The 26,663-nt window shown below is 53.9% G+C and overlaps 3 protein-coding genes across 10 annotated transcripts in view; 2 read left to right on the forward strand and 1 right to left on the reverse strand.

The window, feature by feature from the left end:
- Positions 1 to 1,888, reverse strand: part of USP37 (ubiquitin specific peptidase 37) — a 39,705-nt gene extending 37,817 nt beyond the window's left edge. The window contains exons 1-2 of one of the 3 annotated variants that reach the window (XM_065671579.1): positions 1,640 to 1,888; positions 662 to 868 (exon numbers count right to left, since the gene is read on the reverse strand). In XM_065671579.1, the coding sequence (XP_065527651.1) occupies positions 662 to 817 (156 nt within the window). In that variant the 5' untranslated portion in view covers positions 818 to 868; positions 1,640 to 1,888. Of the gene's footprint in view, positions 1 to 661; positions 869 to 1,421; positions 1,441 to 1,639 lie in introns of those variants that run through there. The other 2 variants (XM_065671580.1, XM_065671581.1) reach the window with 2 other exon arrangements.
- CNOT9 (CCR4-NOT transcription complex subunit 9) lies at positions 1,731 to 15,682 on the forward strand. 4 transcript variants are annotated; one of them, XM_065671586.1, is made up of 8 exons: positions 1,731 to 1,963; positions 6,087 to 6,266; positions 7,365 to 7,480; positions 8,733 to 8,842; positions 9,623 to 9,732; positions 10,672 to 10,770; positions 13,252 to 13,342; positions 14,022 to 15,682. In XM_065671586.1, exons 1-8 carry the CDS (start codon positions 1,841 to 1,843, stop codon positions 14,195 to 14,197), a joined length of 1,005 nt encoding a protein of 334 aa, XP_065527658.1. In that variant the 5' UTR covers positions 1,731 to 1,840; the 3' UTR covers positions 14,198 to 15,682. The 4 variants fall into 4 exon arrangements, with proteins under 4 accessions (XP_065527658.1, XP_065527654.1, XP_065527655.1 ...); XM_065671582.1 differs by having other exon boundaries at positions 1,810 to 1,963; positions 13,252 to 13,343; positions 14,029 to 15,682; XM_065671583.1 differs by having other exon boundaries at positions 1,883 to 2,067.
- Positions 15,683 to 15,821: 139 nt separating this feature from the next.
- Positions 15,822 to 26,574, forward strand: PLCD4 (phospholipase C delta 4). 3 transcript variants are annotated; one of them, XM_065671599.1, is made up of 16 exons: positions 15,822 to 15,854; positions 19,107 to 19,159; positions 19,485 to 19,643; positions 20,213 to 20,441; positions 20,683 to 20,812; positions 21,341 to 21,572; positions 21,972 to 22,173; positions 22,486 to 22,630; positions 23,112 to 23,264; positions 23,636 to 23,776; positions 24,133 to 24,289; positions 24,706 to 24,822; positions 25,116 to 25,294; positions 25,443 to 25,578; positions 25,661 to 25,810; positions 25,923 to 26,574. In XM_065671599.1, the coding sequence occupies exons 2-16, from the start codon at positions 19,135 to 19,137 to the stop codon at positions 26,027 to 26,029; spliced, it is 2,262 nt and encodes a 753-aa protein (XP_065527671.1). In that variant the 5' UTR covers positions 15,822 to 15,854; positions 19,107 to 19,134; the 3' UTR covers positions 26,030 to 26,574. The 3 variants fall into 3 exon arrangements, with proteins under 3 accessions (XP_065527671.1, XP_065527670.1, XP_065527669.1); XM_065671598.1 differs by lacking the exon at positions 15,822 to 15,854 and adding an exon at positions 16,416 to 16,515; XM_065671597.1 differs by lacking the exons at positions 15,822 to 15,854; positions 19,107 to 19,159 and having other exon boundaries at positions 19,189 to 19,643.
- The last annotated feature ends 89 nt before the right edge of the window (positions 26,575 to 26,663 follow it).

The following is a 26,663-nucleotide window of genomic DNA, read 5'->3' on the forward strand; positions in this document are numbered from 1 at the left end:
CTCTAAATATGTTCATATCAGATGGAAACTTCTTACAGAAAAACACTCCTTCACATTCTTTTGATTTGGGGCACTTCACACAAAGGAAGACTGAGCTGAAACTAAGGACAGAATGAAAGAAAAAATAAAGCAATTTAGGCTGAATATTGCATAAAAATCTTTAACAGTGATCCTCATCAGCCCTCCAGTGAGGGAACCCCACTGCCTAGGATATTTAAAACTTAAAACTGTAACAACTGGTCTGGAGCCATCTTGTTTAAACAACTGGAAGGCTACAAGTGTGCTAGCACCCTTACTCTTCAGGTGGGAAAACTGCTAATACAAAGTGTCCAGGATCTGCACCTCTGCATTCTTCAAACGAATTGGTAACAGAAAGGTTACATGAGCCACAAGGCTACATATGTACTTTGGTAACTTTTCCCTGCTATTTGGTTCTTCCCACTCAGTGGCATCTGGATGCCGACCTTGGCAGATCCTTTAACAATACACGTGAATAATTTACAGGAGAGTTATACAAAGGGATTAGTGTTCAGGAAACGAGGAACAAGAAACAGTGACAGAAGGAAGCTTTCGTGACACTTAATAGCCTTGAAGAGGACAGCTGTTCACAAAGGAGCACAATCCATGCACTCTCAAACAAAAGCCTTAATATCTGGTGTACCTGAAACGTCTTTGGACTCCCTCCAACATTGTAGTGGACCACCAGACTCACTTTGTTGTCCTTCTCCACAATTTCAAAGCTCCCTTCTTTCCATTTTGTAATCCCAGTCTGCATGCTGCGCATCCGGACAGGTCCGTGCACTTTTAGCAGAGCCATGCTTTCTCACGGAAAAGAGCTAACAGGAGTGAGCTACTCCACCTTAAAAACCTATTCAGAAGGAGAAGTTTATAACTAAGCAGGCCAGATAACCTCTGCAGGAAGATACAAGTGCGGCTTAAGTTTCTGTTGAAGTTCGGGAGAACTGCTTTGCTGGCGTTTGTAAACGCAGTGAAGGGGAGTTAGACAGAAGCAAGGGAAACTTGGATTAATCAATTTCCTCTCCACCTGGGCAGCAACGCGCCGATGTACCACTGCTAGAAAGCGAACAGACCCAATCCAGACACAGAAACTCTTACGGACCCTTGAAGCAACTTCAACAGAACTTAAGGAAAGGAAAAAAGTGACGGAGAGAGTCTGTAAGAGACGGAAACGAAAGTTTCGGGGAAGCCCGAGAGAGAAAGCGCCCTCGCTCCTATCGTGACATGAGGGTGGGCCCGGTCGAGGGTCCTTGGAGCCCTCCTGCGCTGCCGCCCTCCCCGGCACCCCACCGAGCGTTCCGAGGGGCAGCCCCCGCTCCCGATCGGCACGGCAGGGCGTGTTTTAAAGGCAGTAACTGAATGAAGCGGCCCCTGCGCGCCACCGCCGCGGGTCCGACCCCCACCACTCCCCGCAGCCCGAGTTCGGGCCCCGCCGCCCTCGGTCGGAGCCCCCCGCACGGGCACGGGCTGGGGGCGAGGGCAGCGCCTCCTGTCCCGTCTCGTCCCGTCCCGCCCCGCCGCTCCATGGCCGCCCGGGCCGCGCCGCGCAGGGAGGCGGGGGCAAGGCGCGCTGCCGCCGCGGGGGGGGAAGGAGGAGGGGGGGGGGGCCGAGCCCCGGTACCTGCGTCCGGCGCTGCTGGGTCCGGGCCGGGCCGGGCCGGGGGGAAGGGGGGAAAGGGGGGAACGGCGGCGGATGGCGGGAACTAGCCAGCAGCGCCAAAACGCCGCGCGACGCACGCTCGCGCGCGCCCTCTCACGTCACCGCGGCGGCGACGCCCTTCCCGGCGCACCCCGCGACAGCCGGCCCGGCGGCCGGCTGCGCATGCGCCGGAGAGGCCCGCTCGGGTTTCTCCCGCCGGCATCGCACCCGAGTCGTCCTGCTGGGGTTCTGGCGCATGCGCGCAGCGGTCCCTGTTCGCCCCGTCCCAGCGTCCGTTGCGGCGGGGTGAGGGGTCGCGGTGGGCTCGGGCCTATGGCGGTGGGCTCCTGAGGCGGGCCTGGCGGCGCAGCGGCGGCGCACCCACCATGCACAGCTTGGCCACGGCCGCGGTGAGGCGGGGCCGGGGTGGCGGGGCCTTGTGCGCGGTCGGCCGGGGTGGCGGGGCCCTGCCGTAGCGGGAGGCGCTGAGTGCGCGTGCGTTTGTGCTGCAGCCGCTGTCCCCGGGCTCCTCCGCGCCTCGCTGTGCTGCTCATGGCGGTGCGGGAGCTCGGCGTCCCGGCTGTGCGCCTCTCGCCGGGTCCGTGTCACGTCGGGGTTTGTGCCCCTCCCTCCTTGTGCTTGGACGCTGTCTGCCCCTCCCGAGCCCCTGCTCCGTCCTCTGGGAGCTGTTTTGCTTGGTCTGTGGGTGAAAAGAGGGGATAGCGAGAAGTTCCTCGGGGAAGCAGCAAGGGGGAGGGAAGGTAGAGGCAGCTCGTGCCTACTCCCCCTTTTCCCCAGTACCTTGCAGTGCTGACAGTCACTTTGGCCTGGCTGGGCTCAGAAACAGAAGCTGAGTTTAAACGATGTGGCTATTGCATCTCATTTCCCGTTTGAGGAGGCTGGTGGTTTAGTTTTCACTTCTCCAAATGCATGTTCGTTGTGTGTGTAAGAATTGCAAGGGTTGATTGAGTCTCTGGTGCATATTGGGTTTGGGAGGTGTGTTGCAAGGCCAGCAGTTAGAGCTCTTTTCAGGTTAATTTAACTGAAGGTTCTGCATGGACTAACAAGCAAGCAGTATTGAGTAAAGTACTCGCAAGTGGGACTTGAGAGGACTTTTTAAGTCTTTCTGCTTTGTTTGCGTGCTTATGACTTGAAAGCTGGCAAATACTTCTGATTTAAAGTGATAATTTCCAGAGCATAGCAAGGTGCGCGAGATCACAGTGAGCTCTCTCAATCAGCATTTAGTATTATAGTATATAATATATATAGTATATATAGTAATATACTATAAGTACTATATATAGTAATATATAGTATATAATATATAATAGTATAGTATTATAGCTCCTAAGCACTTGTCAAAATGCGTGACTCACTCTTGTATCTCCCATTAATCCTCTATCTGTGCCCTAGTCATATCTCTGTAAAAGGATATTTCTTTGTTAAGACCATTTTAACAACTTATTTCAGGAATAGAAATCAAATTTACTTTGGACTCCTCTGAATGTATATTTAATTTATACACAATTCGTGCCACGTGGTAGTTCTGTATTGCAATGTTTCCTACCGCAGTTGGTTGGTATGCTTAGACTAAAAGTGACGGGGAAGGGTCTTTGGCTCTGGAGATGTGCTTAGGAGCTGTGGTGAATAAGGTTGCCTCTTAGGAGAGTCATGAATTGCCTCAGGAATTCCTTTGAGTGATCTCTGTCATGCTAAAGCTGTGTAAGCCAGAGCATTGGTGAAGCTGGTGGCAGAGCCGACACTTTGATTCCAACACAGAAGACGGGGTAATACGATAGAGGCTTGAAAAGAGGCTCAAAGCAATAAATGCAGCTGTAACTAGCAGCAAGAGTTTGAAAGCCCAACTGAAATCAGCTAATTCACAGCTATTGGAGTTCAAAGTTCATTTTGGTGGTTTTGAGTTGGTGACCTATCAAAATACTTTAAAAATCACATGTATCCAGTTAATCAACATTCTGCTTTGTTTAACCTGTACTTTTACCCGTGTGCCTGGCAGCAACTGCTCAATTAGGAAAAGAGAACAAGTTGCCTAAATCCAGTTCATTATGGAGTTGTTGGAGGTGCGGTTGGGCTTGGCTGTTGGAAGTCATGCTATTTCTCCAGAGGAGGGCCTTTCCTGATGCAGAGGTGGCCGGTTTGTGCTGTGTTGAGACACTGTTGGGAACTTCTGCTTTGCCTGAATGCAAAAGAAAATCTGCCTGGCAGGATTTGTATGTAAACCTCGAGGCTCTCCCGAATTTTAGGTTTCAGAAGGAGAAAGGGGAATAGCAATAAAGTAGCAAATCAGGAGAAAAAAAAAGTCTTTCAATTTAAACTGAGATGAACAACTGTAGAGCCTGTGAAAGACAGTTGGTTCTGGCTAAGACAGATATTGGACATCATAAACTTAATTGTGTGGAAAATCTACTTAGTGCTCTTTAGGGAGCACAAACACATGATTGTGCTTTTAAAGGGTCGATGTATTTAAGCTTACAGGAACTGAAACTTCAGTGAGTCTAGAAAAATAGATGGAAGCTTTAGATAACACAATTATAACAACATTATTGCTGCACTGCTTGTCACTACCATCCCAAATAAAAACAAATGAGCTCTGTTCATTCTCCCTCTCTTTCTGAGCTACAGTGTCAGCGTTGCCATTGAATTCCACTCCCAGCTGTAACTGCAGTGCATTTGTCAGGGTTACTAATTTAGTGTGAGGTCCTGGAAAAAAATACAAATAAAAATGAGTAGACAAGAGGAAAAAGAGAACAAGAGGAACGATGAAGAGCTAGAAAGATATTTGAGTCCTTGAGTATACGAATTGGTAACAGTGCATTGGCTTATGTATAAACATTTAAGTTAATGGGGTGGAAGTAGGTAGAGGAGAGAGAAATCCCACAGCTGGGGAAGCCTGTCTTTGGATATGACTATGGATGCAACATGTGGATTAATGGAGGAGGAAAACCTTTGCAGAAATAGAAAGAAAAAGCTCTGGAGGTGTCTGCCAAAAGTTAAGATCTCTTCCTTGACCCGTCCTGCAGCTCTGTGCACCTGCCTCTGCCATGTGGCTTCAGGTTTGGTTCCAGCCACTTCCAATTCCTGAACTCCTTTGTATTCAGTACCTGAGTGATGAGCTGCTTAATAGCAGCATTGCTGTCAGTGCAGTCAGGCACTGCTCACATGTGTTGTGGGCAGCACAATTAGAGTTTCAGCGTGGGTTTGATATAAAACCAAAAGCTGTCCATTTGCTGTTCCCAGATGTGGCTGCTGTACACAGCTCTGGGGATGCTGAGCTGGCTGTGTGATAGCAAGCTTGGGAGCAGCAGTGTACAGACAGGGGTGTGCTTTACTTGCGTAGTAAATACCACAGCAGAATGTTTGAATAGATTTTAAGCTGGCTTTTGGAAGTGTTTACACAGGAGGTTTTCTAATGCTGATGTTTGTCTTCCTCTAATTTTTGTACCTCAATCACCAAGCTGTTTACTTAGGAAGCCTGCTGAGCATTTGTTTGCACCTTGAGTACTTGTTGTGCCAGCAGAGCCACGAGGCAAATTTCACTGAAAGACTTGTGCCTTTCCACAGAAACGAAGCTACAATCCCACAGTCCCTGTTTCTTTTCCTTTTTTTCCCAGCCCTCCCTCCTTTTTTTGGCTTGAAAGCTTGTTGGCCTTGGTGCTGTTCTTTCCCTGGTGCTCCAAGAAAGGCAGAAGAGAAATCCTTTATTTCACTCAAGTAGCAGAAAATGTGCTTTGACTGTGAATACAGGTCCGCCCTTCTCTGGGTATATCTGGAACAGGATTTTTTGCACAAAATCAGCTTTGGAAAAATCTCTCTTACCTCCATGCATGTAAACAAGATATATGGGATGAATATGAGACATCTCTGGCAGCAGGTGTCTCTGGCTGTGAACAGTGTCATGCTGATGTTGGAGAAGTGATGGTTTTTATAGTGTTTGTGTGAATGGTTTTCTCACATATGTTGTGTGAATCCCATTGGCAATTTCTAATGCCATGGATGTTTTTTGAGAGAAAAAGTAGCACCTGCCTTACTTTGAATTTGTGTAAGTGTGCACTTGAAACACTAAATGAGTGTGTGTTAAGTGCAGAGCTCTGCTGGCACAGACAGGCAGCAGCATGACTCTCTCACATTGCTGAATGAAGTTACAAGCTTCTACCTGACAAGTGGATTGAGAGACTGTCATAATGAGCCAGGCCAGAAAGTAAAACTTTTGTTTCCAATAGGAGAAATAGTAAGACTAATTGAAGGAATGGATCCATATCCAGAGCGTCTTAATGCAGCTTTAGTTCCTCCCTCCCCCAGTCAGGAGAGTTTTGAGCCCGTTTTTGTTTATCTGCCAGGTTGTGAGAAGAGTTCAGCTGAGACTTGGGTAAAATGTTTGGGCTGATGTTTTCTTGTCTCTCTCTCCCAGCCTGTGCCAACGGCACTGGCTCAGGTTGACCGTGAGAAGATCTACCAGTGGATCAATGAGCTTTCCAGCCCTGAGACACGGGAGAACGCGCTGCTGGAGCTGAGCAAGAAGCGTGAGTCTGTGCCTGACCTTGCCCCAATGCTGTGGCACTCCTTTGGCACCATCGCAGCGCTCCTTCAGGTGGGTAAGATTGATGGTATCTTTATTCCCTGGTGCAGCACTGGCACATTGTAGAGCTTGTGTGTCCACAGGGGAGGCACTTGTGGGGTCCCTTATTGCCATTGCTGGGAGAATGATGTATGTTGGATCATGTGATGAGGGAGCAGATGCGAGAAGCCCATTTGCCATTAATCATCACTAGCGAGACAATGTGTGCAGAGACTGCATGATTTCTAATTAGACAGCTTAAATAGTTGGAAGGGGAACAGGCAAGTTCTTGGGTGAGTGAGCTTCCTGTGGACCATGTTCTGCTCATGTTCATCCATGTCATAGTAGAACCACAACAGTCTTACTGAGATCTCCGATTTGGTTTGTTCTGCATGAGCCTGAGCACTTCCTGGTCAGAAGGTTGCCCTTGCAGGGAGCTTGCTGAAAGGGCAGCAGGGGAATGCTGCTCACTGCCCCAGAGATCCTTGCAAGGGAATATACCTGCATTCCATATGAAACTGAATGGCTCAGCTTGACTTTGTGCAAACTGCTCTGCAGCTGATGACTGGCTGTCTCGCAGTGCCAATCTAGTAATTTCTTTCAAAGAAGGAAAGAAAAAGAGTGCAGCATTGGCAATGTCAAACTGTTCTCGGAGTGCCCCTGAAACAAGTGAAGAAAATTAGAAAGGAGCTATAGTTGGAAGCAGGCAGATTTCTGAATTGGATTTTTCGCAATCAGCTGCTTCTCCTGCATTGAGTTAGAAGAGTATCAACAGCTACAACATGAATAGAGTGGGTGTGCTCTGCCTCTAGGCACAGGAGCAAGATTCCTCTTCGATCTGGAAGTTCAAAACAAAGCAGTTCCTACACTCGTAAAGAGCCAGGAAATCAAATGAACCCTTTTCTGCTGAAATTAAGGTTTGGCGGCATTCCAGTGACTCCTTGTCAAATTGACTAAGACCCGGCTTTGCCCTTGCCTGGGGAGCGTGGTAGCTGCCATGTAACTTCAAAGTAATGCATGGTAGAAGCAGACTATTCTCTCCTGTCACCGCAGCTCCTTGCTGGGCAAGTACTTTGCTGCAGCTTTCTGATGTTTTTCTGCTGTAACTTTTCTTCATCTGTTAATTTTTAGGAAATTGTAAATATTTATCCATCAATCAACCCTCCGACTCTGACAGCTCATCAGTCCAACAGAGTCTGCAATGCTTTAGCTCTACTGCAGTGTGTTGCATCACATCCTGAAACAAGGTAAATGTTTCCAAGTGCATGAGTTCTCTGAGGTGTTGATGCTGACAGCTCGGCCTGTCTGTCTGACTCCAAAACCACGTCAGCTCCTTTCTTCTTTTTTTACCAGGAGGAGGAAAACAGGGGACAGAGCTAGAAGATAGACAGTTGCCTCCTACTTTCACTTGTTTGTGTGGATTATCAGGATGACAGCTTTATGCTGGTCCTAAATGCATTGCATTCCCTGGATAATCCTGAGAGCCTGAAATTCCCAAAATGTTGGGTTGTGGCAGATCCTGGGAAATCAACCAGAGATAAGGGTGCCTTTGTGCTGAGTGCTGTTTGCAAGATCCTTGATTTAATAAACTTACGGTTGTTTAGAACAGCAGCTTACAGTTACTTAGACCATCTGTCCAGAGTGTTGAATGAGTAGGACTGTCCTTCCCAGAGACCATGTGTAGTAAGGGAGCAGCAGCAGAGCCATGTCTGGAGTCCTCAGCCCCTGCCTAACTTCAGGTTTTCTCAATCTGTGTCCAGCCTGTGTCAGCAGGGAAAAAATGATACTGGTTCAGAGATCCATGATCTTATGCTTCTGTTCCTGCTGAGAAGAAAGTGCTGCGTAGCTGAAGTTGTTTTTCAGCTGCTGCAAAGTAATCTTGAATAGCAACCTTCCATGAGATGATATCCAAAAAAGTAGGGTAGTCTTACACCACACACCTTTACAGTTTGAAAATTGAAAACAGAGGAAGAATGTTGGATGATTGTGAAAGAAGGGCTACCTCTGGTAGCAGAGCAAGCTCCAGGTTTCGCCCATAGTCAGAAAGCAGTATGAGGACTCTTAGGGAAAGATGGCTGTGCACATTTAGACTGTGTTAGTACCTAGGTATCAGCTAGTCTGGGTCTCTGCCACGTAAAGGCTTTGCACATGCATCGCGGCTGACTGTCTCTGCTCATGGGAGCCAGTAAGGTGAAATGCAACAGTAAATGTACAAAGCAGAGGGTCTGGGTGGCGGGAGGAGGTAATAAAAATGACAGGATGTGCTCTGTTCCTGGTCAGCTGGAAGCAGTGTTGCATGTAATTGACAGTTTAGATGTTGGGTTTTGTGCTGCATCCAGTGCAGAATTTACTTCATACCTTTCTATCAGAGAGCAGCCTGTTACAACAGCAGCAATAGTGTTTGTCAGAAATAGTCTGAGGCTCTGCATGGCAATGCTGGATCGTTAGCTCACTTTGTTTTCCTTGTGTCTCATGTTGGGTGTTCTCCCTTTCCAACAGGTCAGCTTTTCTGGCAGCTCATATCCCTCTCTTCCTGTACCCCTTTCTACACACAGTGAGCAAGACACGTCCGTTTGAGTACCTGCGGCTCACAAGCCTTGGAGTGATTGGTAAGTAGCCAGACTAGTGCTGGAGCACTAGTTTCTTACCAGGTTGGATGCAGTTCAGGCTGTGGGTATGAAGATCTGCACAGGTCTGTCTCTGTTGGGATCCTCCGAGTCATGTAGTATTAACAGAAAGACCTGCTCCTTTCTCATCAGTTGTGGAAACACAGAAAGGTTCCTCTTTCTGTGTAGGAACTGGGCTTCTCACTAGTAGAAAAACACTGGTCTGGATGCATTGCCAGAAATATGTTCCCTGTGAATACAAGCACCTGCAGGCTTCTTGTGCCTTCACCCTCAGCCCAGCCAGCTAGAGACTGGAACGGGTGGGCACAGAGTGGGCTTTCTTTGGGTAGTTGTTGTTGATTGATTTGGGTGTATTTGGCCTGTCTTCCCCTTATTGTGGTGTCTGTTGTTGGGTTTTTTCCTTTCTGCTCAAAACATTTATCCCTCAGTGTGTAAAATAAGAGGGTCTTAAAATCCATTTCTTCTTCCCAGAGATTGCTGTGGGTGGCATGATCCTCTTGTGTTTGTGTCACCACTGGGGGACACCCAAGGATGCTTTCTGAAAGACAAACCACCCCTAAACTCAGCTTGATTACTTTTATGCTGCCAAAGTGATTTCTTCTCCAGCCACGTGCTGCAACCCATTTAGGCTAACAGTTGCTCAGCCTGCTATTCAGATTTACTGATTCCTGGGGAGGACACAGCACAGGCTGCCTTCGAAAGGTGAGATTTTTTTGAAACAATTTCTCATTTGTTGATTTTGGGGTTTGTTTTTCTCTCCAGGGGCCTTGGTGAAAACTGATGAACAAGAAGTGATAAATTTCTTATTGACAACAGAAATTATCCCCCTGTGCTTGCGCATTATGGAATCTGGCAGTGAACTGTCCAAAACGGTACCTACTCTTTTTGTGTTAGTTAAGACTTCTTGTTGTTTTTCTCTTGACTGACCAGGCAGCCAGTAACCTGCAGAGTTGGCTTGTGTCCTCTTGCAAATGTTGGGGCAACTCTGGGTGGGGTTTTTTCCTCCTCAAAAAATCAAACCAAAACGACCAAACTAAACTGGAGTTCCTGAGCTCAGTAGTTTGGCTGGGAAACATTTGGCAGGTTCCAACGCCCATTCCCTCCTTTGCAGCCCTGAGGAGTAACTGTTAGGGCTGAACTGGACCAACTTTCCTTGGCCTGAGAGAACAAATGCTGTAGATGTACAGTGCAGAGGTTGGGTGGCAGCTGTTAGTGGCAGTTATGGGAATGTTCACTGCACTGGGCCAGGTTGTTGTTTCCTCTGATCCAGGGCTGCTTTTCCTCATGAGTTCAGATCTGTGGTTAGGCTGCTCCAATGACCCAAGTAGGCTGGCCAGAGGTTTTAGCCTGTGTGTGCTTCTCTGATGAAGCCTGCAGACATAGCTGCCTGAGGTTCTTCCAGGAAGGCATATGTTTCATGATGAATCAGTAACGCTTAAGAACTGAAATCAGCTTGCAGGGCCAAGGGGCAGATCCTTCTGCTTCTTGCTCTATGACCAGAGTAGTGTGGCTGTAATCCCAAGGCTGTCCTGAGCAGCCTGGTAATAGTTGCTGACTTACACAACCTACATCCAGTTGTCTTGTACGCGCTGCTTCGTATTCATGTCTTTTCTTTAGCCAGAGATGCCAAACGTTGTGTAGCGTCCTGCATTTTCTTTGGCTTTAAACTTTCACTGAGTAAAGCATTTGCTGCCTGCTGAAAGGCCTTTCAGCTCTGGGCCTGCCTTGAAAAGAACACAACACAAAGGGTGTCCTTTTCAGGATAGGTAAGTTGTTTGTATGCTTTCTTTTCTGCTTTCTCCCCATTCTAGGTTGCTACGTTTATTCTTCAGAAAATCCTCCTGGATGACACAGGGCTGGCATATATCTGTCAGACTTACGAGCGGTTTTCCCATGTTGCCATGATACTGGTAAGATTATTTGGTTTTAAAGTATTTGGGTTTGTATTTAAAAAAAAAAAAAAGAAGAAGATGCTCTAGCAGCCAGCTTCTTCCCCAGCTACTTCACTGCTCTCTGGCTGGAGCAGAAGATGGGGGAGGCAAAGGGGTCTTGGGCTTACTGCTTGTGACACTGTAGCTCTCTGCTTCTGCATGTTTCCTTTGTGTATCTCTGGTTTGTGTGCCGAGAGAACGCATTAGTTGTAATATACTAAGTCCCCAAGATAAACTGAGTAAACATCTCCAGAGAAAAAAAGGAGTTTTCTGGGTTGTTGGTTGGATGTGAATTATTTATGTAAGAATGACCACACAGCTCAGACCATGAATCCACTTCTCATCTCTGTCTCCCTCAGCAGAGCAGCAGGTTGAGTGAAGGAGTAAAAGCAGGGCCAACATATATGATACTTGCCCTTGTAACAGTCCTGCAGCTGCAGCTATTTTTACCTTTGAATTTCTGGGGGTGGTTGTGGGTTTTCTATGCAGTAACCCCCAGTGTTTGTCCTATCATCCCCTTGAACTGATGGAAGCTTTTTGCTTCCACTGTGTCCTTTCCCAAGTTGTTTCGTGGGTTTCCTGTTTGCTGCCTGGAAGGCCAACCTCCTTTTTTTTTTTCTCTTTTGAGTCTTACTAGCTGCTGCTTATGATTCTAATTCTTGTCTTGGAAAGCTGAGAAAACAGACTATTTTTGCCCATTCCCTGTCCCCTGTGAAGGAGAAGCTTGGGTACTCATAATTGTTCACCCAGGAGTAATAGCCCCAGCTTGAGCTTTATTATCTTTGAGCTTGCCAAGGGGAATACATGTCTGCCCTGGAATAGCTGTTGTCCTGCTTTTGTGTTTGATTTGTTGGTTGTTTGCTTTTTAAATATCAGTCTCAGGAGAAGAAAATGCAGCATTAAGTTAAGCGCTTTGCAGTGCTGGTTCTGTGCCTAAATGTTAATGCTTTCATTTGAAGTATTTATTTGTCTGTTTCCCAATTGTAAAGAAAGTGTTTCCTCCCAATTCAAACAGCAAAACATGAATGATTGGGAGTGGATGTCTGTAATATCCAATGGGATATGATTTTTGCATTCAAGAAGAGAATTGCTTTGATGAAAGTATGTCTGACTCAGGGGCAAAGTGAAGGATGAAATTAGAAACCCTGGGGTAAGGAAGGCCAAGGAAAAATCCGTGGCTGGGAATGGCGCAAAGACAGAAGGATGTGAGCACATAAAGCTGTGTTAGCATGGAAGAAGTCCTTGCTGTGGGATAATCCCACCATTGGGTGAAGCACTGGCATCATTAATATTCCATAGTGCTCTGGAGAAAGGTTAAAATGTTCATAGACATTTCTGTTCTCTATTTAAAAAATCAGGGTAGTGTACTCCTGTCTCGTGAGGGTGGTGAGTTACATCCTTGTCTGCTGATAATAGAGTAAGATGTTACACAAGTATTAGATGCTTTTAGAAGATGAAGTTAGCATTTCCCATCCAGGAGCTGTGTGAGGAACTCTTTGACTTGTTCTTTATTTAGAAGAAATACTGGTATCCTGGGGAATTGCTGAGAGCAGGAAGCTTGCAAAAGGGCAGACGAGGGGGACCTGCTAATTGCCCACTGCCTAAATATCCCAATACAGGTGAATCTGGCTAATGAGAGAGATTGTTAGTGCCAGCCAGGGTGGTTTTATGGGAAAAAAACCTCACTGGGCAGATCTGATTGACTCCTAAACATGTGGAAGCAGATTGTTAAAGTCCTTCAAAGCAGGCATGTAAATGCATCAGTACTGTTCTCTAGGCTGGGTGCGTTCAAAGGTGCAACCATATGCAAAGACCTAGATAGTGTGAGACAGGAGGGCTGGGCTGGGGACATCTGCCCTGGTCTTGCTTCCTACTAATGGGTTAATGAGGGATGTAGCAGAAAGAGAGTACAACTGTTGGGTGCATAAGATCAGATGTGGATCTTGCTATACATGGTGTAGGTGAGTCCAGTCCTTGGGCATGGCTTCCCAGGCTGCTGGTGATGTTTTAAAAGGGTGTTGAAATGAAGGCAGCACAGATGAGAAGAGGGAGTGGTTGCAGAGGTTGGGAACACACCTCATAGGGTGACTCAGCCTGGGTTTATCAAAGCATCTGGGTTACTTTTACCTTCCTCCACAAGGGGGAAGCCCCAGGTTCCCTTTAATGTAGCAGATCGTTGGACCACTAAGCAGTGCTGGGGAGGTGAAAAGCAAAGAGAGATGAGACAAGCTTTCCCTGAGATGCTGGGAGAAACTGTTCCGCCATGGCTAGCTGCTCCACTCAAAGGCATCTTGGCAAGCAGAGCACTGGGCTCCATATGGGGTATCAAGCTGAGAGGTAATAGGCTGTGATACTGGGGAAACCAGAATGACTGATTTAATGGTCTTCCCCATTCTCTGCCGATTGTGAAGCTGTCTGTAAAAAGACTTTTAACTGGTGGCACTGACCTCTGTCAAACAGGGTAAAATGGTCCTGCAGCTGTCCAAGGAGCCATCGGCCCGGCTACTGAAGCATGTTGTCCGCTGCTACCTTCGCCTTTCTGATAACCCCAGGTAAACATTTTAGGAGTTTGGGCAGGGTCTTCTCCTGCTCCCTGGGAAGTGCAGTTCTTCTCCACGGTGACCACTCAGGGAGAGTCAAGGTTCCCATCTGTCCTTACGTCAGCCTTTAGCTCGGTGTGAAGAATGGGTGGGTGTTTTGGTTTATTTGGGGTTTGGGTTCTGTATTGCTAGTCCCAGAGCTTTTATGGTACATGGAAGAAACAGTGTTTGGGGCTTGTGCAGGTTACGACTGCCTGAGCTCAAATGTAGCTTGAATGAGATACGAGGGAGGGACTGGGGTGGAAGGTGCACTGCGCTCTCCCTCTTCTGCATTGTGGGAGGCTGTTAGCAGTAGTAGCCAGTAGTTCAAATTCAGTTGAGGGAATACAGGTTAGTTTTATGCCCAGAGCCGCTGGGTATATATTTGTTGTCTTGGCCTCTCCTGGCATCACATCGCTCTTGACTGATGGATGTCAGGACACAGGGGTTGGCTCAGTGGGGTCAGTGTGAGGGGTGGGAGCTGTGCTGGCTGGCTGAGCACCATGTGTAGTGGTGGTGCTGCTGCTCGGTGCTTTCCTCAGCTGGCCCTGCCAGGGAGACCCTCAGGCAAAGGAGCATGGTGTCCCCAGTGGGGTTTGTTCCCCTCTTGCCCCTGTGAGTTTATTTGTTGGGCCCCGTTTCTTGTCTCTTGATGTAGGGCACGTGAAGCTCTCAGGCAATGCCTTCCTGACCAACTGAAGGACACCACCTTCGCCCAGGTCCTGAAGGATGACACCACCACCAAACGCTGGCTGGCTCAGCTCGTCAAGAACCTGCAGGAGGGTCAAGTCACTGACCCACGGGGCATCCCGCTTCCTCCGCAATGACTGCTGGGGGAGGTGGGGGACCGAGGAAGAAACAGCTCAGGTTTACAAAGAACCAGGCACAGGTGACCTCTTCTGCAACAAAGCGGGCATGCCAGCCAGCTGCCCGCCTGTCGGACCATCCCACCCAGCCAAAGGGCTGCTCTGTAGTGGTGCAGCACGCTTCCGGGGATCGCAACACCAGCAAATGCTGATGCTACAGCTTCAGAAACAAGAAACAAATCAATTCAAACCCATCTGTAAGGATCCCCACCTCCCCGGGAGGCTTGGCTGGCATCTCTCCCCCCACTGCCAGGCAGGGGGTAGTGCAGGATGCCTACTTCCAGCTAGCTCAGCCTCCACCCAAGCGGTGTGTGTGACAGGGGTGCGCCCCGTGTCCCTCCAGGTCTTGTCACTTCTTGTTTACACATCTGTTTAGATGAGTGAGCTGAATAAAAGCCGATCTAGTTGTTCTATTCCCTCTTAAGACTGCTACTCGGCTGCAGGTAGCCCAGGAACAGCTTTCTTCCCTGCCAGCACATCCTTGCTCCTGGCTCTGCACCCAGCTGGTACAGTGAGCTTCTTCCTTTCCTTTGGCGTGGAGGCAGTGGCTGGAGTCAGGGCACCACAGTTGCTCACCCCAGGAGGAGGGGTGGATTACTTGCGCGTCATAAGCTTGCTGCCCAGGGCTCTAGGGAAGAAGACAGCATGACTGTGGTGCTTGTGCTGTAAATAGTACGCTCCTGCAGCTAACCAGCGGCCAAGGGCTGATGTCTGCTGGCCTCCTACCTAGCTCTTGCCCAGCTGGGCTGCTGTCTGGCTTGTGAAACAGAGCCCAGCATAGGGGAGCTGCCTTATGGCTGGTCAGCCGGTGAACCCCTGCCACAGGGAGCAACATCCTGCAGGCTCCAGGTATGCAGCTTCCATGCCAGGTGCCTGTCAGTCCTGGTCCCCTCCCTTTCCCCCCTCCTGCAGCTCCTCTGCCAGCCGGGTACATCCATTTCAGCTTTCAAACCTGCCCTGGCATCTGCCTTGGCCCCACCGCAATTAAACTGGCCCAGCAGCTGCGTATCTGCCTTCCCTGCACCGAGGGCTTGGTTCGGCTGCGGTTGGGCTCTCAGAAGCAGCCAAAGAGCTCCCGGGCTCTGCTGCAGCGGAGCCTGCTTTGGCTGCAGGCGAGCCTGGGCAGCTACTTGATTTCTCCCCCCTCCGCCAGTAGCCCATTTTGCTGATCATCTGTGGTGGTGTGCCAACACTGTCTTAAATCCCATCTCCTTTCCCTCCCTCCCTCCCTCCTCCCCTCACAGCCTTGCATAACAAGGGCAGAGCGTGGCCTCTTCCTTGCCCCCGGGGTCTCATTTTATAATCCTCGCCTTATTTTTCCCTTCCCTCCACCCTGACCTTGACAGGGTGTGAAAATGCTTCTGTTCGGTGGTTTTGGGGTTTTGTTTCATTTTGTTTCTTTTCTAAATTCGGATTAATAAATAATAAAACCCCAGCTAGCACAAATTGCTCCTGGTCTGGTCTCTTGGGGAGGGCAAGTGGTGAAGGGGGGGATTTATTGCAGGCGGGGGAAAGGAGGGGGCTGTGCCAGCTCGGGGATGTGAGCTGGGGAGAGCGCGTGGCCTTTCCTGGCAGGAGCTGGCTGCGTTCCTGTGGCACTCCATCTCTGCTGGAGCAGGTAATGAGGGGTTCTGGGGAGGACGTGCTGCTCCCTCCTGATTTGCAGTGTGGGTGCAAGTGCTGCCACCCTCTCCTGGGGTCCAGGTCCTTTAAAGCGTCGGCCGCCTGGGGTTTGGCCCTTGTCCCGCAGCCTGTGCACCTAGCTCAGCCTGCCTCAGTGTGCTTGTATCCCCAGCCTGGGTGCCCCGGCGTGCTCAGACCGTTCCCTGCTCTTTGGGTCTTGCATCTCCTAGCTGGAGGGGCCTGGCCCTGGAGTCTGTCGACCGTTGTGTCCTGGGAAGGCGACAGGGACGTTCTGGGGGCTTGCTTTTCCCTGTGGATGGGGAGGTCGGGATGCAGGCGGGTCTGGGGTGCGACCAGCTGTGCCGGAGGGTGGCGATGGGGGCTCAGCCCCAGGAGGGGGACACTAGGGTGCTCCCGCCACTGCCTCCCCCCCCCCCACACTCCATTCGCTTCGGGAGCGGCGTGACCTTAATCCGAGGCGACCTTGAGAGGGCGGCTGCGGGGCCGGAGTGTGCGGGGCCCGGGGCGGCCGGGAGGTGGGGGGCCGGGGGCGGGCTCGCAGCCCTGCCGCTGCCGAGGGGCGGGCAGCCCCGGCCCCGTGCGGCCGCGGGCGGTGGAGCACTGGAGGAGCGGAGCGGCACGGCACCGGAGAGCGGGTACGGGGCTGCGCGCCGGGACCGGGCTCCTGCGGAGGGAGAGGGGCGGCGGGGGGGGCCGGGACCCCCGGCTCGGGCAGCGCTGCGCGGGGTGTAGGGAGAAGCGCCGGCGGGTTGGTCTCCTTTGCCTTTAGTTGTCACTTGCACCCCAGCACCCCCCGAGGTGTTTTGCTGCCCCATCCCGACCCCTTCCCCGAGCCCCTCCGGCCCCGTCAGCCGCCGGCTGGCACCTCCTCCTGGGTCAGGCTCGGTGCTCGGGTGCCGCTGCGTGTCCTGGGGCGGGTGCGAAGGTTTAGCGGGGCAGTGGGGCTGAGCAAAGCGCCGGTTCACGGGCAGTCTGTGAGCACAGCAGGGCAGCAAGAAGGAGGCGGGTGCCTGAAGTGGGATCCCTCCTTAACTCTGGCACGGCTCCCCCCATGGTGGCGTTAAGTTCCGCCGGGGCACTGTGCACTGGAGCGGCTGGGAGCGCTCGCACCCGCTGCCCCTCCAGCTCCTCTTGGGGACTGTCACCCCCAGGAGGAAAGCTGCCGTGGGTCGGTGGGTGCGGGGGTGCTGGGGCTGGCCCTGGGTCCCTGGCAGGAGGCAGCTGCCCTGCGGGAAACTCTCGGCTTGGGTTTCTCCATCCCCTGGCTCCCGTCCCGCTCGCCTCGACAGCATAACTCAGACTGGGGCGAGGCAGGCTGTGCGGGGCCGGGCTGCTCCGGGCTGCAGGCACGGAGCCCAACAGCCGTGTCCGTCCGTGCGTCCTCGCTCCCGGGATCTCCCTTGTGCAGGGAGAGTCTCTTCCTTGCTGCGTGTGTCGGGAAGGCACGGCTCGTGTCTGGGGCAGGGCCGGCAGCTCTGGGGCTGTGCCGGGAGCCAGGAATAGCAAGGCCGGGGGGAGATCAGTTTAGCTCCAAAATCTTAGTGTGGGTGTGGGCCTGGGGGCTGCAAAGCAGCTCCCTTGCATACTGCCACTGTGCACAGATGCGTGGCAGGGTACAGAGAGGACGGACCCGTTGGTGGCACCAAGCCCATCTCTGCCTCAGACCAGAGTCTCTCCTTACTCCTTCACCTTCGGTGCGTCTCTCTCTACCCCGGCTTCTCAAAACACCCACATCTCCATCCCTTCGCCTGCTGCAGTGCAGGAGCCACGGGGCAAGTGGGCACCTGGAGCTGTGCCCCTGCAAAGTGGCTGTGCTGAGTGCTTCCAGGAGGAAGGAGGGGGCAGGCAGATGGGTGACCAAGGCTGTCCCCTCAGACCGTAGGGTGCAGGGGGCTGAGAGTGCGCTGGGTGGTGAGGAGCACTGCTGGGGCTATGCAAACCAGCAGGCATCAGGGCACCCACTCTGCAGGGCACGAGAGGAGCACGGTGCCAGCCCCCTATTTGTGGGTGCAGGCACCCCAAACTCTAGTCCAATTTGACAGGTACCCCTGTCACATTGGATGTGGGGGATGCAGGCACTGCAGCTGATTCCTTTGGTCTGAGCCCTGCATAAAGGGCTTATACTGGGAACTTGAAGCTCAGGCGCTGAGAGCACTGCTGGGAGGCAGCAGGGATGGCACCCCAGCCACTTTGTGTCTCCAGCAACACCTGAGGTCCCCAAGCGTGTGGACAGGCAATTCCTGTATGCCCTTGGGACAGCCAAATAGCCACTTGCCGGCACTGTGCCTGGTGTGTCCCCTGAGTGGGGCCACAGCCACGGCCAGCGCTGTGCTGGGATCAGCCCTTCCATCCCCGCAGTGAGCAGGGCACGGCTGCTGTCTGGCCCTGGAGCCCGTGAGGGTCTGGCAGCCAGGCTTGGCAGCTGCCTGCACACTGACGGCACCGGCTATTCCCAGCCCCGCACCTCCAGTGTTGGTGCTGAGTCAGGGGCCTGGGACACGGCTGCCACTCCTGTGCCCAGCTCAGAGCTTCCACCCAAATACCCCTGGTCCCTTTCTGCACCCAAATCCCAGCTCACCGGCTGCAGCATCCACTCCTCATGGGCCCAGCTCCAGCAGCCGGGTGACAGGCACAGCGATTTGTCAGTCTAATTAAAGTCTTAACAGCCTAATCAAAGCCTTATTGTCAGTCCAGTTGTATTTATAGTCCCACTCTTCGCAGCGCACTCCCTGCACGCTACTGCTGCATTCACAGCCCCGTGGTGCTGGTCTTCCTCAGGGAGAAGGGGCCGGGGGAGCTGAGGGTCACTGCTCTGCACCCCCTTCCTTGCTCCCACAGCCTTGCCTCCAAATGTGCTGGCTGGGGGCTGTTTCCCAGGTGTGGGGGGCTGCTCTTGAGCACCCCTGGAGCAGTGTTTCCCAGCTTCTGTTGCTGCCTCTCCCCTGGAGCAGGGACTGGGAGCACCAGGACTCCTGCACACACTCGCAGGTTTTTCTGTTCTCCTCTGACACCTTTCGAGCTCCAGCTTCCCGGTAACACAGATTAATGTTTGATGAGCACGGCGGCTGAACCCGACACTCCAGAAGGCAGTGACCCAGCAGAGACAGGCGCGGGGGCACACGCACCTTGCATGGGCACACGGGAGCCCCCCCGGCAGGACCTGGGTGCAGTGGGGGGGGGGGTGTGGCCCCGCTCCCTTCAGCAGCTCTTTCCCTTCCCTCCCCAGCGGCCGCCAGCGTGGAGGAGGCAGAGCCATGGCATCGCTGCCGTGCAACGCCCGTGAGTGCCCCGGAGGAGGGAGGTGCAGGGCAGGGCACCCCGACACCCGGATTTAAGCCAGGGCAAATCTGGGCCTGTGGGTTGCTGCACTCTGGAGCATCCCTATCACACTGTAGTCACTGGTGTTTGGGCTTGGCAGTGCTGAGGGTGCATGGGGAGGGTCGATGGGGAATTGCCTTCTGCCCCTGCTGTGGTGAAGGGAGTTTATCTGGGCTCCTTCCCTCCTCCATCCCACATCAAGGGGCCATGTGGGGTCCTAGAGATGAGAGGGAGCAAGGTGCCCAGATTCCCCCACCCTCAGTGATGCAGTCCATGCTGCCACCAGGCATCCAGCTCACAGAAACACTGGAGCAGATGCAGCAAGGGACGCTGATGCGCAAAGTTAAGTCCAAGAGCTGGAAGAAGCAGCGATACTTCAAGCTGCAGGAAGACTGCATGACAATCTGGTACCAGTCCAAGAGGACAGGCAAAACAGAGTCAGCCTGTGAGTACTGGTTACTGTGTGTTGGCCATGGGGCCATCAGTAGGGTTCAGAGTGAACAGGGAGGTGACTGTACGGAGGTCCTTGAAGCCAAGCTTGCAGAAGTTGCTGGGGCATTCAAGAGAGGCTCTGTGTGCATGTGTGGGGTCTTCCCACTTACACCTCTCCATGAAGCATCCTGCCCATAGCAGGACCTGTGGGATGCAAGGGCTGAGTAGAATTGCAGCTAATACAAGTGGAAGTTCTAGCATGCCAGTGGAGGAGTAGGCAGACAGAGGTGCAGGTGGATGAGTAGTTGGATGGATGGATGGATGGATGGATGGATGGATGGATGGATGGATGGATGGATGAATGAATGAATGGATGGATGGATGAATGAATGAATGGATGGATGGATGAATGAATGGAAGAATGGATGGGTGGGTGGATGAGTAGCTCAATGGGTTGATGGATGGATGGATGGATGGATGGAAGGAACAAGGGATGGCTGGAAGCAGAGATGTCTGTGGGCAGTGTCCCCTGCCCTGCAGTCTTTGTCCCCCGCAGACAGGCCTCCCCTTTCTCTGCCCCAGTCTCCATTAGCGATGTGGAGACGGTGAGGGAAGGGCACCAGTCGGAGGTGCTACAGAGCCTGGCTGAGGAGTTCCCCCCCGAGCGCTGCTTCACCATTGTCTTCTATGGCCGCCGGGGTAACCTGGACCTCATTGCCGGCTCGGCGGAGGAGGCACAGTGCTGGGTCCAGGGCCTGCGCCAGCTCATAGAGGTGGCCACCAGCATGGACCAAAGGGAGAAGATAGACCAATATCCTTCCTGCAGGCACCGCTCTGCCCTCCACACCCAGTCCTTTCCCCATCTCCAGCCATCCCCCAGCCACTGCCTCTTCAGCATTGCCCCACCATTTGCTTAGCTGTTCTGGGTCTCACCATCTGCATCAGGGCAGGGTGAGCCCACAGAAAAAGGAAAAGAGGCCCTCTGACGCTCCCCAGCTCCATCTGTCTTAGCCAAGGTCCTTTCCCTTAACATCTGCCCTGGTTTCTTGCACATGGATTCGTGACTGGTTCCAGAAAGCTGACAAGAATAAGGATGGGCGCATGAACTTCAAGGAGGTGCAGCGTCTCCTCAAAATGATGAATGTGGACATGAATGAGGATCATGCTCTGCGACTCTTCCAGGTAAGCACTGTATCTGAGGGCCAGGACAGGCTGGGGAGGGCCTGAAGGAGCTGGAGAAATCTGCACAACACTTTCCTGCAGGAGGATGTGGTCACTTTCTCTGTTGATCTGTCCATCCATCCGTCCATCCATTTGTTCACCCAACTACCTGTTTACCCAAATACCCATTTGTTCATTTACCTGTCAACCCAACCAGCCAAGGCAGCTCTTCCTCCCTCCCGTTCCTTTGTTCATCCAGATGTTTATCTGTTCACCCAGCTAACCAGCCATCTGTTTATCCCATCCTCCCTTCACCTGTTTGTCCAGCTCTCCATTCATGGAGCCATCCATCTATCATTCTACCCACGCAGCTCTCCGTTTGCCAGTACATCCATCCGCCCATCCATCTAGCCATCCATCCATCCATGCATCCATAGATGCCTACCACTGCTGCTGGCATGGAGTCTCTGTGCCTTCTGTTGGGGGCCATGGGGTGTTCAGGACATCCTGTTTCACCCTGGGCTGGGTGCTGAGCAAGATCCCTTGCAGGCTGCTGACAAGTCAGAGTCAGGGACGCTGGAAGGGGAGGAGTTCGTGCTCTTCTACAAGGCCCTCACACAGCGGGAGGAGGTGCTGAGCCTCTTCCAGGACTTCTCCGAGGATGGGAAGAAGCTGACGCTGCTGGAGCTGGTGGATTTCCTGCAGCAGGAGCAGCTGGAGGACGAGGGCACAGAGGAACTGGCCATGGAGCTCATTGACAAGTACGAACCGTCGGAGACAGGTGAGAGCCAGCCCAAAGGCTCTGCTCTGCACGGGGGGGAAGAAGGGGCTGAGACCCACAGCCCCAGAATAGGGGCACCCCTGCCCCATCCTGCTGCAGGTGGGCGCAGGGGGAAGCCACTTTGTGGTGTGATCTGGGTGCACTTCCCCTTTTTCTGGCCTGTTCCTGGTCCGATTTGGTGTAGAAGGTTGACCAGTTCCGCAGTACAAGCTCTGGCTCTGGGTCTACTGCCCACTTTCTCATTGTTACTGCCCTGGGGCACCCGTCCCTGTGCCCCAGCCTCTGGCAGCAGCTCTGCCCACCAGGTTGGGGATGACAGGAGCCACCAGCAGCACCATTTGCCCCATTCTACCTCATCTGAGTCCCTGGCTGTTACTGAGCCTCCCCCTCTGCCTGCAGCCCGGGCTCGCCATGCACTGAGTGCCGATGGGTTCCTCATGTACCTCTGCTCCCCGGAGGGCTCCATCTTCAACCCCCGGCACCAGGCGCTGTGGCAGGACATGAGCCAGCCACTCTGCCACTACTTCATCTCCTCCTCCCACAACACCTACCTGATAGAGGACCAGATCCGGGGCCAGAGCAGCATCGAGGGCTACATCAGGTAAAAAGTCTGTGCCCTCTCAGCTGCCCCCCAGCACCCTCCTGCTCCAGAGCTGTGCCCCAGGCAGCTCCAAGGGGTGAACCCAGAAGCTCCCTTGCCTCCTCTGTGATCCAGCACCCCTGTGGCTATGCTATGTGATGCTGAGCAAGGAGAATCCTGACCCAGCTCTGCCCGCCCTGCACGCAGCAGCATCCCCAGGCTTGGTTGTTCTCTCCTGGTCCCTGTAGGGGTGACACCCCCAGGCAGAGGGGAGAGCAGGCGGCTGCTGTCCTGGCTGGGTGCACGGTCCCAGGGCTGGTAACTCACCTCTAGGGCTCTGAAACGGGGCTGCCGGTGCCTGGAGGTGGATTGCTGGGACGGGCCGAATGGGGAGCCCATGGTGTACCATGGCCACACCTTCACCTCCAAGATCCCCTTCCGGGAGGTGGTGAGCACCCTGGGCAAGTATGCCTTCAAGGTAGGGCACCTCCCCTACGTGTTGGGTGTCCTGGGTGACCCTTGGTGTGGGGGAGATGTGGGGAGGATGTGGCTCTGATCTGGGGCAGTGATGTGTCTCTGGAGGGGGAATGGTGCTGAGGCTCACATGCCTGGTGCTGCAGCAGAACTGACCCCACCACAGGCAAGAAGGTGGCTGTGTCCCTTCACAGGGCACAACACTGGGAGGTCTGACCCACAGCCCTGCACTGTGCTGTGCCAGAGTGGGGGGGCTCACGCAGACAGAGTCTGCTGGGGGTGCAGGGGTGAGATGAGACCTGGGAGATGGGTGGGTGAGATGGGATATGGGGGATGCTGGGGGACTGGAGGAGTATGAAAGTCTCAGGGGGATGCAAAGACACTCAAGGGGCTCCATCCTGGCACTGATCACACCTGGGCAAAGCCCTTGCGAGAGCTCCCAACTGCACCGATGCTGATCTCTAGATGTGCACGTTGCTCCACAGACCTCGGACTACCCAGTGATCCTGTCCCTGGAGAACCACTGCAGCATGGAGCAGCAGGAGGTCCTGGCCCAGCAGCTCAAGACCATCTTGGGGGAACAGCTCCTCACCACCACCACTGATGGGCGCGTTCCTACCCAGCTCCCATCCCCAGAGGTAGGGACAGTGCGTCTGCATTGGGCATTGCTGTCCTGCCTGGCAGTGGGGTTGAGGAGGTGGCTCTGCTGCCCAGAGGGAAGGACGCCTCTGTCCCAGCATCCTCCTGCTCTGCTGGAACACTTGGGGACCCTGGGGATGCTGTATCCTCATGTTCACAGCGGGTCCCAAAGCTTTCCCTAAGGTTGTCTCCTCACCCCCAGCAGAACCAGACAGCAGAGCAGAGCCCTCCTACCCTACCCTGTCCCCTCATGGGTGCTGAAGGGAGCGGGTGGTGCTGGCTCCCAGCAGTGCAGGGTGCCAGAGGACAGCAAATCCCATGGAGGAGATGGGCACCCCAAGGTGCCTACTGCTTTGTCCTCACCTTGCAGGAGCTGAAGCACAAGATCCTGCTGAAGGGGAAGAAGATCGGACGGCTGGAGGACACACTGGATGGCCCAGGGGATGAGGGGCCCGATGTGTCCGATGATGACAATGGGGCAGAGGCAGAGGAGGAGAGGCGGAGGGTGAAGGTGGGTGGCCTGGGCTGGGGACTGGCTGGGATTACTGAGCCCTGGACACAGCTATGGGCCATGGTGACATCCCAGTGCTGAGAGGAGAGGCGGGGACTGCAGGGCCACCACCAGGCAGGGGGGACAGCCCTTTCTGCCCCTGGCCATGCCCTCTGCACAGTGTACCTGTGGCGGCACCATGTTGGCCATCACCTGCTTGTTTCATTCCTGGCAGGAAGGCTGCCCATGGTGGGAATGCTGTCACCCCAAGCACGTCCCCAGCTGCTCAGGGCTCTACAGCCCCTGTCCTGGCTGAATGCTGTGAGATGGTGCTCCCATCTCCATCCACAGGGACTCAACGTAGCTCTGCCTTGCAGAAGGACAAGGAGAGCCTGGCACAAGCATTGTCTGACTGTGTTGTCTACTGCAAGAGCGTGTCCTTCCGGGGCTTCCAGGAGGCCCGCAGCCATTCCCGGCCCTCTGAGATCTCCTCCCTCGCTGAGGCCAAGGCCAGGAAGCTCATCCGGGATGCCGGTGAGATGGAGGGGGCAGTGGCACTAGGGGACAGGGCCAGGGTGGAGAGGGCAGGCAGCTTCATCAGGTGTAGGGCTAGAGCCCGCAGACACTGAGAGAAAAGGGGGTCCAGCAGGGCTGTACCCTGCTTTTGCCTCTGGTGGGTGAGGGGGGGGTCACTGGCTTAGAAAGCAAGGCAGTGTGCTTGGGCTCTTGGGAGGGGAAAGGGACAAGAACTGGTAGGTGGATGGATGGGTGGATGGATGGATGGATGGATGGATGGATGGATGGATGGATGGAAGGATGGATAGACGGATGGATGGATAGACGGATGGGTGGATGCTTGAAGGGATGCTTGAAGGGAGGGAGGGAGGGCAGCACATGTGGGTGCAGACCAGGGAATAACCCCACAAGTGGCCCTCATGCTCCATCCCTAGGGAATGAATTTGTGCGCCACAACGCCTGGCAGCTGACACGCATCTACCCCAGCGGGATGCGGACTGATTCCTCCAACTACAACCCCCAGGAGATGTGGAATGTGGGGTGCCAGATCGGTATGGCTGGGGGGCATCAGGGCTGCAAGGCTGCGGGCTGGGGAAGATGCCCTGGTTCCTGTGCCAAAGGGCACCATTGACACCCGTGCTGGAGCCAGCTACCATGATAGCTGCAGGTCTGGCTGCAGGCTCTTGCTCTGCCCTGCGAAGCCTGGGGGTACCCAGGCATCGGTACCTTGTCCCCCAGTGCAGACCTGCACTACTCCCATCATAGGACAGGCTGATTCTCAGCTCCAAGCAGGGCACACTGTCTCCAAGCTGTCCTGAACCCTTCCCTCGCCACCTTCCCACAGTGGCCCTGAACTTCCAGACAGCTGGCACGGAGATGGACCTGTGTGACGGGCTCTTCAGCCAGAACGGCCGCTGCGGCTACGTGCTCAAGCCACCCTTCATGAGGGACGAGGAGACACTCTTCAACCCCAGTGACCCCAGCAGCCGGGAGGGCCCTGGCCCCATCACCCTGACGATTCAGGTATGGGGCTGAGGAGAGACCCTGCGGAGCTGTGACTGTCTCTATTGGTCCCAGACAGGTGGGGACACCACTGGGCAGTGTGCTGGAGCTGAGCAGCCTCCCAGCAGGCTGGTTTGGCTGCTCATGGGGTCCCTGCCCGTTCCTGCAGGTGATCAGTGGGCAGCAGCTGCCCAAAGTGGCCAACAGGAAGGATGGAGAAGTCATTGACCCACTGGTGCGTGTGGAGATCCACGGGGTCCCTGCGGACCAGGCACGCCAGGAGACCAAGTACATTGAGAACAATGGTGAGCCCCACGGTGGTACAAGGGACCCTGCGGCACCCAGGCAGCCTCCCCCACCCTCCCAGCACCCGTTCTCCCTTCCCAGGATTTAACCCCCGCTGGGATGAGACGCTCCAGTTCCAGCTCCATGTGCCTGAGCTGGCCCTCGTCCGCTTTGTGGTGGAGGATTATGACAAGACCTCCAGGAATGACTTTGTGGGCCAGTTCACCCTCGCCTTTGCCAACATCAAACCCGGTGAGTGGTGGGGCCCAGGGTAGCCCTGCAACGGTGTCTGGGGGCTCAGCTGGGTGCTGGAGAGCAGGGTGTGGGGCAGCGGTCAGCCAGAGCCTCGGTGTCCCTTGTGCAGGCTACCGCCACATCCATCTCCTCTCCAAGGATGGCACCAGCATCCCGCCCTCTTCGCTCTTTGTCCACATCCGCATCACTGAGCCGCCTGGCCCTGAGCAGGACTGAGCTCGTGGGGTGAGCATGACCTGGATGGAAGCCATAGAGCCAGCCCCGAGGGGCTGGAGCCACAGAGCCGGAGCCATGGAGCCAACTGCCTTGCCCTCTTCTTGAGCCATCTGTGTCATCTCCATCATCATTGCTGCTGTGCCCCTCTTTGCAGTAGCCTCAGAAGTCTGGGAAAAGGCACTGACCTCCCTCCCTTTCCCGGGTTTGGGATACTGCCTCCCATATGTGAGCATGGGGTCTGTGCTGGTGCAGCCCACCGTGTCCCCCCCACATGCATCATGCCCTGGCCTACAGGCACAGCTTGGCCATGGGGAGGAGAGAGAGATGATGCATAGCACCCCAGCTCTGCCACAGGGGCTGATCCCCCCCAGACAGGGAAGCAAGGCTGGAGCAAGACAAACCCCAGGGCTGGGTAGAGCTGGGAAAGGAGTTGGTCCTTGCTGCCCCCCAACCCTGCAAAGCCCCATCACAGTCCCCAGCCCCTACTAACCCTTGCCATGTCCTTCCTCTGTAAGCAACCTAATAAATTGTTCAGTGACAGGCAAGCTTTGGTTTGGGTCCAGTGGTGCTGGGGGAGAGACAGGGAGCTGGGCTTGTGCTTGTGCTCTTTCCCTGTGGGCACCTGGCCCACCGC

The sequence above is a fragment of the Lathamus discolor genome, chromosome 3 (genome assembly GCF_037157495.1).
Source record: "Lathamus discolor isolate bLatDis1 chromosome 3, bLatDis1.hap1, whole genome shotgun sequence".
Lineage (NCBI taxonomy): Eukaryota > Metazoa > Chordata > Aves > Psittaciformes > Psittacidae > Lathamus > Lathamus discolor.

Excerpts from the sequence above, each read along its gene's own strand:
- CNOT9 (XM_065671586.1), top strand. The coding sequence starts at position 1,841 with ATGCGCCGGAGAGGCCCGCTCGGGTTTCTCCCGCCGGCATCGCACCCG. Across the intron at positions 1,964-6,086 it reads CCAGCGTCCGTTGCGGCGGG|CCTGTGCCAACGGCACTGGC; the intron begins GTGAGGGGTCGC and ends TCTCTCTCCCAG. Across the intron at positions 10,771-13,251 it reads CCCATGTTGCCATGATACTG|GGTAAAATGGTCCTGCAGCT; the intron begins GTAAGATTATTT and ends TCTGTCAAACAG.
- PLCD4 (XM_065671597.1), top strand. The coding sequence starts at position 19,406 with ATGTGGGGTCCTAGAGATGAGAGGGAGCAAGGTGCCCAGATTCCCCCA. Across the intron at positions 22,174-22,485 it reads AGCATCGAGGGCTACATCAG|GGCTCTGAAACGGGGCTGCC; the intron begins GTAAAAAGTCTG and ends ACTCACCTCTAG. Across the intron at positions 24,290-24,705 it reads GAAGCTCATCCGGGATGCCG|GGAATGAATTTGTGCGCCAC; the intron begins GTGAGATGGAGG and ends CTCCATCCCTAG.